The sequence below is a fragment of the Halichoerus grypus genome, chromosome 13 (assembly GCF_964656455.1).
Source record: "Halichoerus grypus chromosome 13, mHalGry1.hap1.1, whole genome shotgun sequence".
In the NCBI taxonomy this organism is placed as follows: domain Eukaryota; kingdom Metazoa; phylum Chordata; class Mammalia; order Carnivora; family Phocidae; genus Halichoerus; species Halichoerus grypus.
In genome coordinates, this window is record NC_135724.1 from 37127474 (window position 1) to 37144955 (window position 17482).

General features: G+C 41.6%; 1 protein-coding gene across 14 annotated transcripts in view; it reads right to left on the minus strand.

The window, feature by feature from the left end:
• Positions 1-17482, minus strand: part of DTNA (dystrobrevin alpha) — a 340154-nt gene that overhangs the window by 20063 nt on the left and 302609 nt on the right. For 11 of the 14 annotated variants that reach the window (XM_078060439.1, XM_078060446.1, XM_078060445.1 and 8 more), the window contains 3 exons: positions 15877-15974; positions 11800-11913; positions 4160-4256 (listed from right to left, as the gene is read on the minus strand). In XM_078060439.1, coding sequence (XP_077916565.1) covers positions 4160-4256; positions 11800-11913; positions 15877-15974 — 309 coding nt within the window. Of the gene's footprint in view, positions 1-1241; positions 2441-4159; positions 4257-11799; positions 11914-15876; positions 15975-17482 lie in introns of those variants that run through there. The other 3 variants (XM_078060447.1, XM_078060448.1, XM_078060449.1) reach the window with 1 other exon arrangement.

Here is a 17482-nt window from a genome sequence, read left to right on the forward strand (position 1 = left end):
TTAAATCAAGCACAATTTGTTGTGCGCAGTGTCTGAAATCTGATTTTACAAAGAGAATGTCCCCAAAGGGGTAAGGCTCATAAATAAAAACAGAATTTAGAAGCAGACGCCAGACTAAAACCTCTAAATTCTCTCCTTAGATCATGTTATACCAAAGGAAGTCTATATATTTGGATGGCATAAGTTCATTTCCTTGTAGAACAGCCTGCTCCGGATGGGGCCAGACAGGGTTCTGTCTTTAATTTTGACTGAAGGTCAGTATAATAATCAGCCACTTGACATCTGCAGCTGCATTTATCCGTTTTATTACTTAGCACTCCTCCTCTAAAGCTCCGAGGGAAGACTTCCTTCTTATATTTCATGCCAACAGAAATTTTGGTCCCCTGAGAACTGGCATTTTGGTTCTGATAAAACCACCAATTATGTTTTCCTTTTTTTTTTTTTTTTGTCTCCTCGCCAAAAAGCTCAGAGGCACACCCTTGTCCCTTACGATGAGCATATTGGCATTTTCTTTTCTTTCGTTTCTGATTTTTCTGGATTTATTTTATGAAGCCATTGTTGATGTCTGTTGTTGTAAGCTACCTCGGGTCCTTTTCGAGAAGAGGCTTGAGTATACAAGCAAAGCAAATGAGTAAAGACGAGTCAACGGTCTCCCCACCCAGACAGTGCATTGGGGCCATCTGGGTGTTGCCAATGAGGGCCCTTTAGAGCCTCTGCAGCAGGACCCAGCTGCAGGCTGCCTCCGAGACGTGGAGCCGTGGAGGGCTCCGTGGGAAGAGCTGGAAGGCAAGGAGGCAGTATACTGCTCTAGGCCTGCGGCCGTGCTTTGGCTCTGGGCAGCCATGGATTCATGAACCCGCTGGTCCACTGAGCCTTTCCAGAACGGGTGGCCTCAGAAGAGGCAGGAAAGGGGTCCTCTGGCTCAAGCGAGGCTGACTGACTAGAGGATGATTGCCCTCTCTCTCCACTAAGTGGAAGAAGGTTATAGTTGAGCCTTTTTTCCCTTTTTCTGTGCACATGCTAAGTCAGAGACAGGAAAGAAAAGAGGCTGTTGCAAAGAGAAGCTGCTAGCACAGCAAGGCATTTTTCTCTAGCATGATCTAAGTGTGGTGGAAGTACAAGAGCAATGCCCCGTGTGGGGCTTTACAGGCAACAAGTTTGCAGTCCGTCCTTGGCCCAGGGGGACTAGCTCTCGTTCAGATTTGACTCTACTCAAGTAATTTTTTTCACAAAATACAAAATAGTGTAATACATTGTCTTTATTGTCTGACATTACAGATTAGTTTCACACTTTCCTTTTTTACAGACCGTGGGAATGAAAGGTAAAAATGTGTCCAGCATTTTGCAAACATTCTTTGTTACACACAAACACACACAATGAATAACAGGAAAGAGAATACAGAAGAATAAAAGGTACGTTGAAATCGGACAGGCTGTGGTTCTAATCGATCCCAGGAAATAATATGAAACTTCCTGATAACACTAGCAAGTGGGATATACTGTCATACACAGCTTGGTACATGCACTTGACATTAAAGCTGCTGTTATTTTGCTTCTATTTTGTTATTGTTATTTTTTGAGTATGCTACTTCCTCTGCTGGCTCTGGACCTGACCACGGGGTCAGGCACAGGGTTCCAGTTTAGACTACAGTTAGGGAGTCACAGTGCTCCTGTTTCCAGAGAAGACATATGCAAGGGCCTTGTGAACTCCCAGAGCAGGAAGGTTCTTGGTGATAAGAGCAAGGCTGAAAGTTACCTGTTCTTCTGAGATTATTTTGAACCAATGGTAGGAATTCTGCTTGCAAGAACTAAACAGTGGGAAGTGAACACTTGCTGAGTACAGTGTTTCTCTTAGATTGAATACATTTTGGAGACAGGGAGGACAGGGCTTAATAATTATGCAATGAAAAGAGATGCAATTAGCTGACTTTTATACAAAGAGGTCCCACACCTTTCCACTAAAATGGAAACTGAACTAAATGGTCAACAGCTTGAGAGGGTGTAGAGGGTAGCTTGAGTGCTGCGGGTTTCTCCTAGTGTAACTTTAGTGGCGGTGGTGGGTGTCTCTCTACTAAGAGAAGAGTCTGATCAACAACCCAGAAAAGCATGAGACGGGTTTGAAACATAGACTGCTGGAGATCTAGAAAGGTCCCAACGAATTACAATTTTTTCCCTCTTCTAAAAGATGTAATAGCTCTTGTTTTGATGCCAACAGTAGTAATAGTTATAAAAAACGCTAAATTTTATATGTGTCCATTCAAGCACTACATTGAAAAGGAAGCAAATTAGTATGATTTTTTTTTTTCTCTTTCCAAACTGAAGCATGAACATACATTAGAGGCAAAAGCAATGAGAAAAACAGCAGGATGGCAGGCCCCTCCACAGTTAGTTAAGACCTGCAGTAGGGAACATAACTTACTCCCTGCTTCAGTTCTTCTTCCTACAGAAAGATTGAATCAATAATAGTTAGATTACCCAGGATTCCAGCAAGAGTATGTACACAGTGTGAGGGAACGCAAGGTGGGGGAAACATCAACATGGCTCTGATGGGAGCCTCTCCTACCTTGGTGACTTTTAGTTCCATGTCTATTTAGGTATTTGAGACAGACCATCTCTTTCCTCCCTATGTCCATCCATCTTTCACTGTGGTCTATCCCTCTCTCCTGGTGTTTGTACATCCTGATCTGATAGACTGTGCTCGGGTAGGCTAGCTAGGTGGATGCCAAGATGGCTGGTGGTAAATGGACCCCTATCACATCGCTATGGTGACAGAAGCTATGGGAATATAAGTGGGGGGCTGTTTTCAAGGTTTCCTGTCATTCAGTGAAGGGAAAGATGAGATTGGCCCTCTTCATTTGGTATATTTGAAAAGGAAAGCAGAAAGAGCTTTTCTGGATCATCAAATGAGATAATAGGGCAGAAACAGTAAGAGGTTATTAGTTATCTAGTCCTGTCTTCATACGTACAGTACCACAAAAACTGAGTTCTTTGTCTTACATGTCTGAAAAGGAGATTTCGTTTAGAGAAGATAAAGCATTCCCAACACTGATGGCAGGAAAAGTTGACTAAGGAAAAAAAAAAAAAAAAGAGCAAAGAAAACAAAAGAAAGAAGTGTCACACTTATATCCGTGCCAGGACACAGGTTTCAACAAGTATTTGTCAAATAAATAAAAGAAAGGAAGAAAGGAAGAAGGAACAGAGAAAGAAAAGAGAAAAAAGAAAAGGAAAGAAAGAAAAAGAAGGGACAAACAATAAATGATGGTGTGTCAGGGATGTGGGAGACCCAGGGACTGGAAGTATGGACATCTGTCTCACAGGTGAGCTGCCCCAGGGACCTGGCCTTCCTCACTCCATCAGAAGTTTCAGTTCCTGCCTTTGGCAAGTCCCAGTTCCAATCCACAGTGGTTTCTGCTTGTCTACATCAGGCAGGATAACCACATAGAACTGACTCCTCTACTGAGCCGACTGTGGCCAAGGGGCCATCATTAGTCTCCTCGTGATGTGGAATGTGACTTAGTACATACCAAAGAAGGGAATAGGGATTTATGAAAGGAAGAATGGTACTTCCCAGTGAGAATGACATCACAGCACTCTGCCGAGCACTTCCCTAGGTCATCTTATTAAACCCTCTACCTGAAGAGAGGAAATTCCTATTTACAGTTTGCATTTGAGACTCATAGAAGTTATGTGACTTGCTGCTAAAGCCACAGAGATGAGATGAAATACTTCACTGAAATTAAGTTATTCCTCTTAATAAAACTATAGTCACCCCCAAAATTTCATGGCTATATCTTCGTTTTCTGAATTAGACATTAGCTTCTGCTCACTTTATTCAGAATTACTGAAACTATTAAATGTAAAGTATTCCTAAATAAATCCAGTTTTATTATTTTCAAGGACATAGGAACTGGAAATAAGCCAAGAAGTTGTCCTTTGAAGGCCCTCAGTGGTCTGGTTCCAGGAAACAGAGAAGAATGAGCCTTGTCATTGACTGCTATCATTTGATGTATCTAAGAAAAGATCCTGTATCTGAGACTGAAGCCATATTCTGGGGTTAATCACATATAGTCATTGGAAAAACCATTGCACATTATGTGTGAAAGATTTTTTACAAATGCCACAATCAGAGGTCTAGGAAATATTTATTCAAATGTCTTACCTTTAGTAGCTTCATGAGACCTTCTAACTGGACCATTAGCTCTCTCCGGCTCTCCTGGAGAGCAGACATTCTCTGTTCCAGCTCATCCTTGCGCTGTCTAAGAAAGAAGCAGTTGTCATCAGAACAGCATTCAACCCACTGAGCTGATCACATTTCTCAGTCTTGTGGCAGGAGTGGACCACCAGGAAAAGGGCATCTCTGGATCTCTGACATGGTTTCCAGGCACGGAGATGTTGTCAAATGAATGAACATGAGGTGTACATTTTGTTTGTTAGAAGTCGTACTAAAATAGAATTAGAATCCTACTGGATATTCCCTCCCCTCCCCCACTTCTACCTTGAATTAACCATTTAATGAACTCTTTTCTGAATGCTTACTATGTTCTGGGCCCTGTGCTCTGCCACTGAGCTCCCTGAGACAACAAACAAAAGCCAAACTGTTACTGAAAAGGGTCAATCCCATAGATCCTCCAAACCCAAGGACCCTTTTGTAAATCTCAAAGGAAATACCAATACCTTAGTATTTGGAAATTGGATTTTAAGAGTTTATTTTTCATTTCTTCCATTCTTCATATGCAATGCGGTGCCTTTCAGAGGTGAAATATTCATAGTACAGAATTTTTATGGTCAACTTAAGTTTTCTGCTTTGGGTTTGACTTTATATAAAGCAAAGTCAGAATAAAGGAGTCCTACACAATTGTTCTAACTGAAAATAACCTATAAGATTAGTTTGTTTAATTTTGTTTGTTTTGCAGAACTTCTATTAAACTGTCAGCAAGAATGGAAACCACAAAGGACACTCTCTACTCTATCATTTATATTGACACTAAGAGGTACCAAATATACCTTTGAAAGAGAGAAAACAAATGAAACAGTATGGGGAAGAATATGAATGGTTCACATTTCTGACGTCTATGTATATTTTTCAAGTCAATTTCAAATCTGTTATTTCATGATCATTAGTGAATAATACATACAAGTTTTTCCCTTGTCCCAAAGGCTTTTGTCTGAGTTTGAGATAGTGGAACTTATATTTTAAAAATGTGTGGATGCTTTAACCATGGGCTAATGTATGAATGGATATGCCCAGTCTCAGTGGCATAGGCACAGTATTAAGTGGAGCTAGAGCAGAGACTCTGAATGAAAAACTGACAATATAAAAATGTCATGCTGACATAGGTCAATGACTCATCCAATTGAAAGATATTTTGTGGGAGGACAGGTTATGGATATTAATGAAACATTTCTAATTTGCTTTGATACAGGCTTTCTCTAATGATTTATGAATTTAAAATTTATAAACACGTCTCAACTCTTTTTGGATATATTTGTATTTTTGGCTTTTATTGCCACTTAAGACTTACTCTCAGAGCATTCCTTCCTTTGATTTTCTTTACAATTTCCTCTTTTCTGAGTCCCAAAGGACAAGGAACACCATGATTTTATAGACTTTAATGGTAACTTATTTTAGCCTTTGTCTTCCAGGGCTGCAACATTCTAATTTTGAAAGCCTTGCTCCATTCAAAAATATTCTTCAATGACAAATCCACTAGCTGTTTTATCTTTGACCTTGTCTGCACATCATGTTCCAAATATACCCACGACAGGGCTTGGTAGAAGGATAGAGAATGTTTCTGATGTATTTCCAGTTCTCTTCCAGATATTGCTCTGTAATTTTTGGATTTTTGGTCAGAGGAGCACTTTGTGAAGAGGGTTGCAGTAAAATTCCAATATTGTAGATAAGAAATACTAAGAAAGGCATCTAAAAACTATGAGAGAATGTTAACTGGTATTAATTCAGAATTAATCAACATTAAAAAACACTTATTTGTACTTCTTTCTTTTTTTTTTTTTTAAAATTTTATTTATTTATTTGACAGAGAGATAGAGAGAGAACACAAGTAGGTAGAGCGGCAGGCAGAGGGAGAGGGAGAAGCAGGCTCTTCGTGAGCAGGGAGCCCGATGCGGGACTTGATCCCAGGACCCTAGGATCATGACCTGAGCCGAAGGGAGACGCTTAACCAACTGAGCCATCCAGGTGCCCCTGTACTTTTTTCTTATAGTAGTAATCTTTCAAAACAAATCTTTCTTTTTTTAAAGATTTTATTTATTTACTCATCTGAGAGAGAGCCAGAGAGAGAGAGCACAGAGGGAGAAGGAGAAGCAGACTCCCCACTGAGCAGAGAGCCCGATGTGGGGCTCTATCCCAGGACCCTGAGATCATGACCTGAGCAGAAGGCAGACGCTTAACCGACTGAGCCACCCAGGTGCCCCTGACATCTACTCTTTCATGCATTTGATTGAATTCAATTTTTTTAAAAAATTCACTTAATAATGTCTTTATTTAATCTTCTCTATAAGTGTTTATTTAATCTCCTCTCTAAGCGGCTACCAAATGTGGGTCTGATTAACAAATTTGTGGTGTAGCTTCTATGGTTCCAAGTAGGAACAAGAAAACAAGGACTAAGTAGTGATTTTATTTTCATAGAGCTTAATGTATTACATCTCTAAAGGAATGCCTTTTATTCGGAGATTCTGCTGGATTATTTCTAATTTTGCATGTGTGTTAAAACCTACTTTCACTTGGGGTATCTGGTTGGCGCAGTTGGTTAAGGGTCTGACTCTTGGTTTCAGTGTCCTGGGATCGAGCCCCACATTGGGCTCTGCACTCAGGGGGGAGTCTGCTTGAGATTCTCTCTCTCCCTCCTCTTCTGCCCCTCCCACTTGTGCTCTCTCTCAACTAAATAAATAAATCTTAAAAAAAGAAAAACCAACCCCGCTTTCTCTTAGGACAATGTTGGGACAACAGGCAAAATTTTAATACAGATTGTCTATTAGATAATAATAAACATCAATATTAACTTGCCTGAATATGATGATGGTGCCATGGTTATATAAGAGAATACATTTTTACCTAGGAAACATACACAGAGTACTTAGGGGTAAAGGGTTATGATGTCTGCAACTTACTCTCAAATGACTCATCAAAAATGTGTATGTAATTGTTATATATTAACATATAGAGGGAGATAGAGAAGGATGTGGTAAAATGTTTGCAATCTCTAGGTGAAGTATAGAAGGACATTCATTGTGATATTCTTACAACTCTTTTGTAGGCTTAACATTGTTTCAAAGTAAAAAGTTAAAAAATATACTGTCATTCATGAAACCACGGTGAAAAGAGACAACGGTAGTTTTAAAAATATATCACTTTGTGGTAAAACAAAAAGTACTCAACTTTATGTTGTTTCCCAAAAATAATTAAGAAATTAAACTTGTCTATTAAATTCAACTCTGGAAACTACAGACTTGCAGCAGCGATTACACTTTCATTTTTAATTAATAGAACAAAAAAGTCACCTTATATTAGCAAGTTTTCTTCAAGAATAATTTTATATACATTGAAAATAATGTAATTTTGGGGGTATAAAATAAAATGCTTATTTTTTGGGCAAGGTATAGACATGGAAATTATACTTTTTTCCCCTGTGAGATTTGTAGTGTGAAGTTAGTTGCTTCACAGTTTTTTTTTTTTTAATTTATTTATTTGACAGAGAGAGAGAGAGATAGCGAGAGCAGGAACACAAGCAGGGGGAGTGGAAGAGGGAGAAGCAGGCTTCCCGCCGAGCAGGGAGCCTGATGTGGGACTCGATCCCAGGACCCTGGGATCATGACCTGAGCTGAAGGCAGACGCTTAACGACTGAGCCACCCAGGCGCCCGCTTCACAGTTTTAATAAATATTTTCTTTATCTTACAAGATAGTATTGTCTTTGCAAACACACTTCTATAGCTATCCCTTCAAGTTTTGCAGCTTATCCATTCATCCCACAAACATCCATTCAGCACTTTTGTTTTAAGACACTGTAAATAAAATAATGAGTAGGATACGGTTTTTATCCTTGGGTGAAAGAGGAGGAGAGAGGAGAAATAAATAAGTTCAAAACAATGATGGTGAGCATACAATAAAAATTGGAACAAATTGCTGTATATGGTGATACCAAAGAAGATGCCCAGTTCCAAATGGTGGTGGAAGTTTAAGGAAGGCTCGGTAGATAAACTTGCAAAATTTCCCTCAAAAACTCTACCCAACTGTAGAAGGGAAAGACCTCAGGGACCATATGGAATATTCCAGACCTTTCTCTGCTTCATCTGTGCCTCTTGATTGCCTGTATTCTTGAAGTTATTAGTAAAACTCAATACTGGAGTAAGATCTCTGATTCATGTGAGTCTGACTTTACAATCTAACTCACTGTATTGGCTCAATATGTAACTATCATCCTTCATGGCTCCCTGTTCTAGGATTAACAGCAATATCCTCAAGATGGTCTGTGAGGCCACACAGCATCATGGTCTACCCCTGCCTACATCTTCAGCTCCATCTCTTACCGTACACCCCTTCATTCACTGCATTCTAGGCCTACCGATCTTTCAGTTCCTAAAAAAGTGCCAGATTCGCTCCTGCCATTTGGTCATTGCACATCTGGTCTCTCTCTTCCAGGGGACCCTTCATCAGCTGTTCTAGCCCCTCTGCTACCCTTAATCCCCATTTCCTATGTATTCATCTTTCATACTTCAACTCAAACAAGCCTTCTTCATGGTACTCTTTTCTGACTGCAGTGAAGGGCAGGTTTGATAATTATGTCTCTATTTAAAAGTAAGATTCCTTATAGCACTTATCTCAGTTTATAATTATCTTCTTATTTGTGCAGTTATTTGATTTATGTCATTTTCCTACTGGACCACACATTCTGCAAGACCAGGACAGTATCTTTCTCAACTCAATTCTAGGCATACTACATTTTAGAAATATTTGCTGAATGAACTAAATGAATAATAAAATGAGGAAAGATAAATCTGAAAGCAGTGTAGATGGACCAGAGTCCAGGAATCAATTGAGTAAGAACAGACCAGCAGGAGATAATTAAGACCCAAGAAGAGGAGATGGAATCCACCTGTGTTACTCACTGTGCGGGATCTTGGGCAAATTATTTAGCTTCTGTGAATCTCAGTTTCCATATCTATACAAAGAGTATAATAATAGTGTCCATCTCCCGGCTTTGTTACAGCAATTACCTGGGACAGTGTATATAGAGCTTAGTGCATAGGAAGTGTCAGATTAGCACACAGAAATGTCCATCATTTGATCCCATTTAGTTGCCAGATCTGGGTTGCAAACCTGGCTTGCAGCTTTCTTGTGGCTAATGTGCAAATGGACATGTGATTATTTAGAAAGGTCATAGTGCTCTTAAGATAAAAATAAACTATGTGTTCATGAAACGCAGAGCTCTGTTCCTTTGTCCCCTCACCTGTTCCCCAGCTGAAAGAAATTTCTCCTTTTGGTTTCTCAATAAGAGACCCAGGCAGGCTGCAATGGAGGGAGAAGATCTCTATCAAAGAGTTCCCATGGCAGCTTCACAAGGCCACCCCTCAGTGTGAACTAAGGCCAAAGTAACTGCAAGAGGCCATTGTTTTGGAGTCCAAAATTTCTAAAGAATAAAAGTTAGAATACCCAAAGGAGCTCTCTTAACCTGGGATGTCAGGGTTTCTCTGAAATCCCCAAATTGTGAAAGTGCTTAGTATGGACTAAGTGGCTTATCAGCATCTTGAGAAATATCCAGGTAGAAGTAACATGTAGAATATGGAGGCAGGCAAACAAATCTGTTGGGATTCAGGTGTCTCAGGCCTCAGGCCTCTGACCTCAGGTATGGGCCATCGGCTGACAGTGAGTCCCCAAAATACTGAAGTTTCTCACAGAGCCAGACTCCTTAGCATAGGTTTGGGCTTGGCTGGGTCTATGGGAGGGCCCACAAGGCAGGGCCAGGAGGGTGGTTAGAATTATCAGTCTTTTTCAAGATAGTAATGTCAAGGAGGGAAGAAATATCAGTTGGAAAACTATCATCAGTGACCCAGGCACATCAAGGTGCCTTCTCAGACTGCATCATCCAAATGGAACCAAAGACTTTTGAAAGCAAATGCTAAGGAGGGGATCTGATGAAAACATTTATGAAAAATTCCTAGTCATCATGCCTCCAACAGAGAATGGGGCAATCAATGGAAGAGGTATAATGAACATTCTAGACAGAGACAAGATACCTTGATGTGTAGATGAATGATTACTCTAAGTTGGTTTATTCAGTTATATTTCTTTCTACGTTAGACTTGCAACTTGTGAGCCCGGAGGGCCTACATAATCCTATTAGGCAAAGATTCTTTCAAGCAGGCATTTACTTTTATATGCCTTTGAGGATGATGATATGAAATATCACTTTTCCTTCTTCCCATGTTCATCCCTTCTGGGAGATGGTGTAGTAGGATGTGCAAGGATTCCTAACACATCTCCCTGAAGGTAGGACCAGAGATTCTACCATTTGAAAAGGAAGAATTTCTGATTCTTCCATTAAATTATTTTGTTATTTCAAAGTATGACATGATCTCTTCACATCAAGCAGCTGCCCCAGGTTGCAGCTTCCATAGATCTCCCTTCTATAACTCATGCCTTGGGTGGGCCTGCCATCTAGCCAGGTGCACGAGCCTGGGAAGAGCGAGCGTGGAGCCTCGCTGGGAGCAGCAGAGCCTGTAGCCTGCGGTGCCCGGATGTTAACATGTCTGAAGAGCAGGGCTGGGATGGAACCCCCAGACACATCCGTGGTAAAATCCACACACAGCCATACAGAACCTGCTTAATGTAGTTGTTTTGTATGGAAGAAGTAAACGGCACTCTAATTCTGACAAGGGTTTCGGAGAAGAGGCATCTGTACTTCCTATAAAAAGTATGCCTCAGAATTTTGCATACACCCAAACTGGAAGATGGAAAGAATGTCATACTTGCTAACTCCAGGTGCCTCGTGAAATATGACATTTCTATGAGGCAATGGCTTTGAATTTATGCTTGTGTTGTTTGCTACACAAACAGGTTTGAGTATGTGCCCTAGTCAAGGCATGGTGCTAAGCCGGCCTGGCGGGCAGCCCTCAGCACCCACCCTTTCGCACCTGGGCACAGTGGGAGGCGCTGAGGTCCTCGGCTGCTCTCCACCTTTCTGACGCTGAGAAGTGCACTGAAATTCAGGGGTGGAACCAGATGACCTTCTAGGGTCCTTTCCATCTCAGTGTTTTCTGGTGCCAGACTAGACAACACCAGGTGTTTTAATTCATTTGCAGAGCAAGAAGCTCTGAAGTCTGTTTTTTAAGCATGTAAAGCTATTACAGACCAAGATTCAGAGAAAATCAGACTCCTTTTTATGGCTTATAGGTAAATTTTTAAGTGTACAAACCTGTGATGTTTATTTAGCTGTTCATGTATTTGTTTTGTTGATCACTTGTATCATAAACACGTTGTCGGCAGTGCAAATAACAAGGAAGAGTTGAATTCACCCCCCCTTTTTTTTCAGTGAGAGATTTTGTTTCTAAAAAGCACTGTTTCCCCTTCTCTGTGGCAAATGAAAGAATAAAATATAAACAGCATCTCCTTGAAACCCCCCAAATACCAGCAATTAGGGACGTGCTATTAAAAAAGAAAAAGCACACATATGTATGTCAGCAGCTCGGGTGGCTGAGGACTGTTTTCTGGCTAGACGCTGTTGGACTTTTTGAAGATCCCCGTCACTTGCATGCCCCAAGAGGCCTGGGGCTCCCTCTCTTACCTGAGGAGCCGGAGCTCGGCCAGCAGAGTGGGGTTTTGCTGCGCCTTCTCTGGCGTGGGCTGAGAGGCTTGTTCATGCTCTAGCCGCAGCCTCTGGATCTCCTGTAAGATTTCTCTTGGGAGAGAGGAAGAAGGTAAGAAACTAGGGTCAGTCACCTTCCAGGGGATCCCGGATACTCACATCTGGGCGGGGTCATCCCGTCTTCAGGAGCAGGAGCATGCGCACCAGCGGTGTTTAGGAGCTACTGGCTGCGGGGAGCTGGGCGCTGATGGGGAAGGGAAGGCTGGTCTCAGCGCAAGCACGTCCAGACTCTGCGCGTGTCGCTGGAGCCTTCAAGCTGAGAGTGCTCGCCAGGACCTAATGATCTCTCTACTAAGTAATATAATGCTGTGGTAATGTGTTCAACTTTGAAAAGTGCACTGCTGCCGAGCAAAAAATGTATCTTCCGATTATTGATGATCACAGTGTGACACCATGAAAAGTACTTGCAGCTACCAAGTTAGAGGTGCTTGGAGGGAAAATAAGGATAAATGGTGTTCATTTCACAAAACTAAATAACCCCATTCTCTCAGCAGGAATGAGATTCCTCTCGCTGGATTTATCTGAGAAGGCCCCCGTTAGGCAAAATTCTTTTTCTTTTTCTTAACATTTTCGGCCTTAACAATGGATCTCGATGAGGGTAGCCTTTGAAGGAAAGTGCTTTTAAAAGGATTCACTGTAATTGAGTGTGTGACAGAAGAGTGCTATTGGCGTGACCTCTGTCCGGGGTGAGATGTGTCAGTCTATTATTGATGTTGGAGTCCCGGCTACCCCGCACTGAGGTGAACATTAGGCCGGCCATAAAGGATAGGTGACCTGTGCAAGGCAAATTATCCCTAAGTGAGTTAGAAGCCATTAAACAAGGTTACAAGTCACGTATTCTTGGGGGAGGGGTCAGTCTCCCATCCAGCAAAATGCACAAGAGACAGACAATAAGAACAAAGCACCAAGGAATGGAAGGTGAACTTGGTGAGCAAGGGGGATGGCTTTCCATCTGAAAGGCTGATTTACAACTGCCTGCTTCATAAACACACCAGAGTTAAGAAGCTAATTATCAGTCACTACACCTCTCGCAGGTACAGTGAGAAGATTGAACTAAAATTCAGTGGTTTCCCACCTTTTTCTGTCCCCCTTGGTGTTCCATGGTGGAAACCTTTCTTTAAGAGAAATTTTCTATGGGAATTCAATACATCAAATGGTTAAAAGGGAGCTGCTCTGGTGAAAGAAAGGGTGGGCCCTGAGCTGCAAGCCCTTCCTCCCCGCTCTTCAGGCACCTCGACAGAGCCCCGGGGTCCCACAGAGCTCAGCCTGAAAATCAGTAAGCTGGGATTTCAAAGATCTTCTCCAGGGCTACCATCCTGATATTCTACGACTCCCACTAGTTCTCCTTGTTGGTTCCAAGGACAGAACCATGACGCAGCATTTAGCCTAAGGAAGAAAAAGAGAGAAGCAGCTCTGATAAGGAAAATAATGGTAAGATATGTAAAGAGCATTGAGTACTTAGTCTCTACCCAGGAAAAATGCTCTCTTCTTTCATCTTATTTTACTTAATCCTCATACAAATTATTTTATATGTGGGTATTGCTATTATCTGTTTCACGAATAAGGAAATCAAAGCACAGGCCAGTTAAATGACTCACCCAAGTTCAATAACAAATAGGTGGCAGAGGTGATTTAAACTCAGGCTGCTTGGCTCCAAAGCTTGTATATATCCGACTCCCTCCGTCTTTGGTACTTGCTCTGACAGGTCTAGCCCATGCAGGCTGTGACTTCCGCATCACAATATAAAGAGTCCTGCTGCTCCTAATACCAATCCCAACTGGCTCCTCCAAATGTGCTATGAGGAAGCATTATCTTCTAAGATTACTGCTGAAATGTCCACTACCTAGGGTAGTCATAAAGTGAAGTGAGGAACTCTATCCTCTCCTGAAGCTCAGAGATCTGATTAGTGGGTTAATTGTCGCCTGGGAGACCATGGGATCCCTGGGGTGAATTCCCATGGTGCAGCAGTGGGACCTGGATAAGTTTCTGGGACGTGGTTCTGGGGTCTTTGGAGGGCATGAGGCCACTGGTTTAGAGAAATGTGTTCAGGATGGACTAGATGCTCTTCAGGCATGGGGTGGGGAACTCTATGGGCCATGAAAGGACTAAGGGACCGGATGAACTTCTCTCTCTGATATTGTTATCCAGAAACATCTTGGAAACAAGCAGTAAGAGTGGTAGCACAGGACAGCCCGGGCCATGAGGACATTCATGGTGCTTCTTGCTGATTCTAGAATCCCACATGGAGGCAGATATTCTTGCCTGGGGTATTTCCTTAAGGGAAGTTCTGATTTCTCCTCATGCTCAGTGAAAGCAGAGGATTGGAAGGGAAAATAGTGCTCTGGAGAGGTGGGAGAGCAGGTGAACACTACAACCACGATAAGATATTTGTGGGCTTGGGAGTTTTCACTTTAGTCTATCTTTCCTTCTAAGAACATGGAAATGTGCCAACCAAGTTTGTATCTTCCTTTAAATTTTTGTCCACAGAACTTTATTTTTTTTTTAAGATTTTATTTATTTATTTGACAGAGAGAGAGAGAGCAGAAGCCGGGGGAGCAGGAGAGGGAGAAGCAGCCTCCCTGCTGAGGGACTTGATGCCAGGACCCTGGGATCATGACCTGAGCTGAAGGCAGACGCTTAACCAACTGAGCCACCCAGGTGCCCCTCTCCATAGAACTTTAAAAAAAAATACTTTGACCATTTATCTCCAAATTCTCAGGTCAAACTCTATAGGCATGAAACAATGATCCCAACCTTGTCCTCTATTCAATTTGATCTCAGAAGTTACATCAGTGTCTAAGAATGGGATTCAAGGGTAAGATGTTTTGGTGCTCTTCTAAGAAATATAGAACATACAAGTTGCTCCCATGTTGGACTTACTCAGTATTGAGTTTGAGATCTAATTCCACTATTTATTATTTTCTCGCTCAGTATCTATTTACTGAGCTTCTACAACGTTCTAACCATGGTTCTGGAACCCAGGGGCCATGTGGCACGGCCTCTGTTCTCAAAGAACTTCCACTTCAGTCAAGGAAGACAGACAATACTCAAGGAAGCAAACACAGATGCTATTTTTTCCGATAGTGATGTCTCTCTCTCTCTCTCTCACACACACACCCCCCCCCACACACGGAGCTGTGATAGAGAGCGGTTCCTGGTGTAGGAGGTCATGGCAAGGTTAGCTAGGCCTCGTGAGCAGACACCTGAATAATGAGAAGGGCCCATCCATGCAGAGACCGTAAGGAAGAGCTCTCTACGATGACAGAGCAATGAGTGCAGAGGCTATAAAGAAAGAAGTAAGGAGGAGGGTAACGAGCAGGGTTTGCTGAGGTTGGAAAGGTAGGCAGGAATCAGTCCCGGTCAGACCTTGTAGACCATGGTAAGAGGGGTGGGTTTTAGTCAAAGTGTGACAGAAACCCATCAGAAGGTTTTGAACAGAAAATAACCTGATATGACTTGTGTTTTATACAGTGCTGGATTGGGATGGTGGTAATGGTGGAAATGGAGTGGGCAGTTTGGGATATGTTGTGATGGTCAGCTGCAAATCAGTCTGCGTTGAATAAAGAAAAGCCTGCCAATGGACTGGGCCTCTACGTGTTTGGCTTGAGCAACTGGGGGCCCGTGGTGTCAGTCCAAATTCCTCTTTCGGCCGGGGTCCTTATAAGGACCCTCCCCGAAGAGCCTTCCATGTGTCTCTGCACGAGCCAGCTCCTTAACGAAAGCAAGCATGTCGGTACAAGGGAAATGAGGCTGTCTAGAGAGAAAGCATTGATTGCACTGAGATCTCAGAACTGTATATATATATATATTGTCTCATGAAGCTTTCGAAAATCTAAAATCTAAAGACCCGTTTCTCGGAAGCCCACATCACCAACGAAAGATGTCATCCTTTAAAGAGGCACACAGCTGAAACACCTGGATATTTTAAAGCATTAACTACAAGCTTTCAGTGAGCACACACTGATCAAAACAGCCAGCGTGTCTAAAAAGCCTTACCTGTTCTTGTTTTCTAGCTCTGCGATCAGCTGCCTCTGCTGCTTGTTTGCATCAATGGTGAAGGAGATGTCAGGAGCACTCCGCTGCTGAGTTGGCTGCTGTAAAACCAACGTGTGGTTGACTATTTAACATTGGGAAGGGAAACTGCCTGTGCTCGAGAAGACCGGGATCGTGAGATAGGCAGACGTGAAAGAAAAAATTATTTCTATCAAAGCAAGAAAAGCAAATACATGAGATTGCCATTCATCTCCTAAGGACCAACTTCTCTATGAATCTGGAGGACACCTCTGCAAAGAAAAGCAGAATGGAATTCTTTGGCAGGCAAATACACAAAACACAGAAAAAATAGTTTTGTAGCTTTCTTTTTTTAATTATGTTTTACTTTTATTTTTTTTAAAAAGAGTTTTATTTATCTGAGAGAGAGTGAGAAAGAGAGAGAGAGGGGTGGGGAGGGGCAGAGGGAGAGGGAGAGAGGGAGAGAGAGAATTCTGTGCACAGAGCCCAATGTGGGGGTCGATCTCATGACCCTGAGATCATGACCTGAGTGGAAATCAAGAGTTGGATGCTTAACCAACTGCGCCACCCAGGCGTCCCCCCCCTTTCTAAAGAGTTATTTATTTATTTGAGAAAGAGAGTACAGGGAGGGGCAGAGGGAGAAGGAGAGAGAATCTTCAGGCAGACTCCCTGCTGAGCATGGAGCCCGATGCAGGGCTCAATCTCATGACCCTGAGATCATGATCTGAGCCAAAATCAAGAGTCTGATGCCCAACTGACTGAGCTACCCAGGAGCCCCTGTTTCGGAGCTTTCTGACTTGAAATTTTGGGGATCTATTTCGTTCTTGCTGTGCTGTCCCTATTGCAATGGTTCTCTCAATATAGGTGGGTGTAAAAAATAATTCCCTGTTGAGACACCTCTCTAGAATTACTGTTCAGTCACTGTAATGCACAATTAAAAATTTCATAGTTTTAAACTCATAGTTACTAGGATTTTCTTTTCTTTTGATCAACATACTTATAGCATTTCTTTATTCATATAGGTAATTTTACGTTGATGGATATATACATCCTTCCTCCACATTCATGCCATACCATCAGTCCTGGTCATGCAGCTGGCTTTAGCAACTGGTGTATATGCAGTCATAGCTTTCGCCATACATATACATACATATGTGCGTGTGTGTGTATATATATACATATATATATATGCACACATACACACCAATTAATCTTAACCAATTATATATATAAATATATATACAAATTAACCTGACTAAATACACATATACATAAAAGTAAGGTATATGATTATATATGTATATACATATATACATATGTATATTTATATGTGTATTTTTTGTTGTAAAATCAAAGTACTATTTTATTAAATGAGTTCTTTTACACAATATGAACATTTCTTATAATTGTAAGAGAATTTTTTATGACAAGGATGGACTGATTTTCAGATTTCCAAATGAGAGTCAACTTTTACATACGTATTATGTTTACATATGTATTTACATGCAATATATGTATATATTTAAGGGTGTATTTATTTAATGAAGGTTTAATTTGTCATTGTTTTATAAAAGCAGGATCAGATTATGTA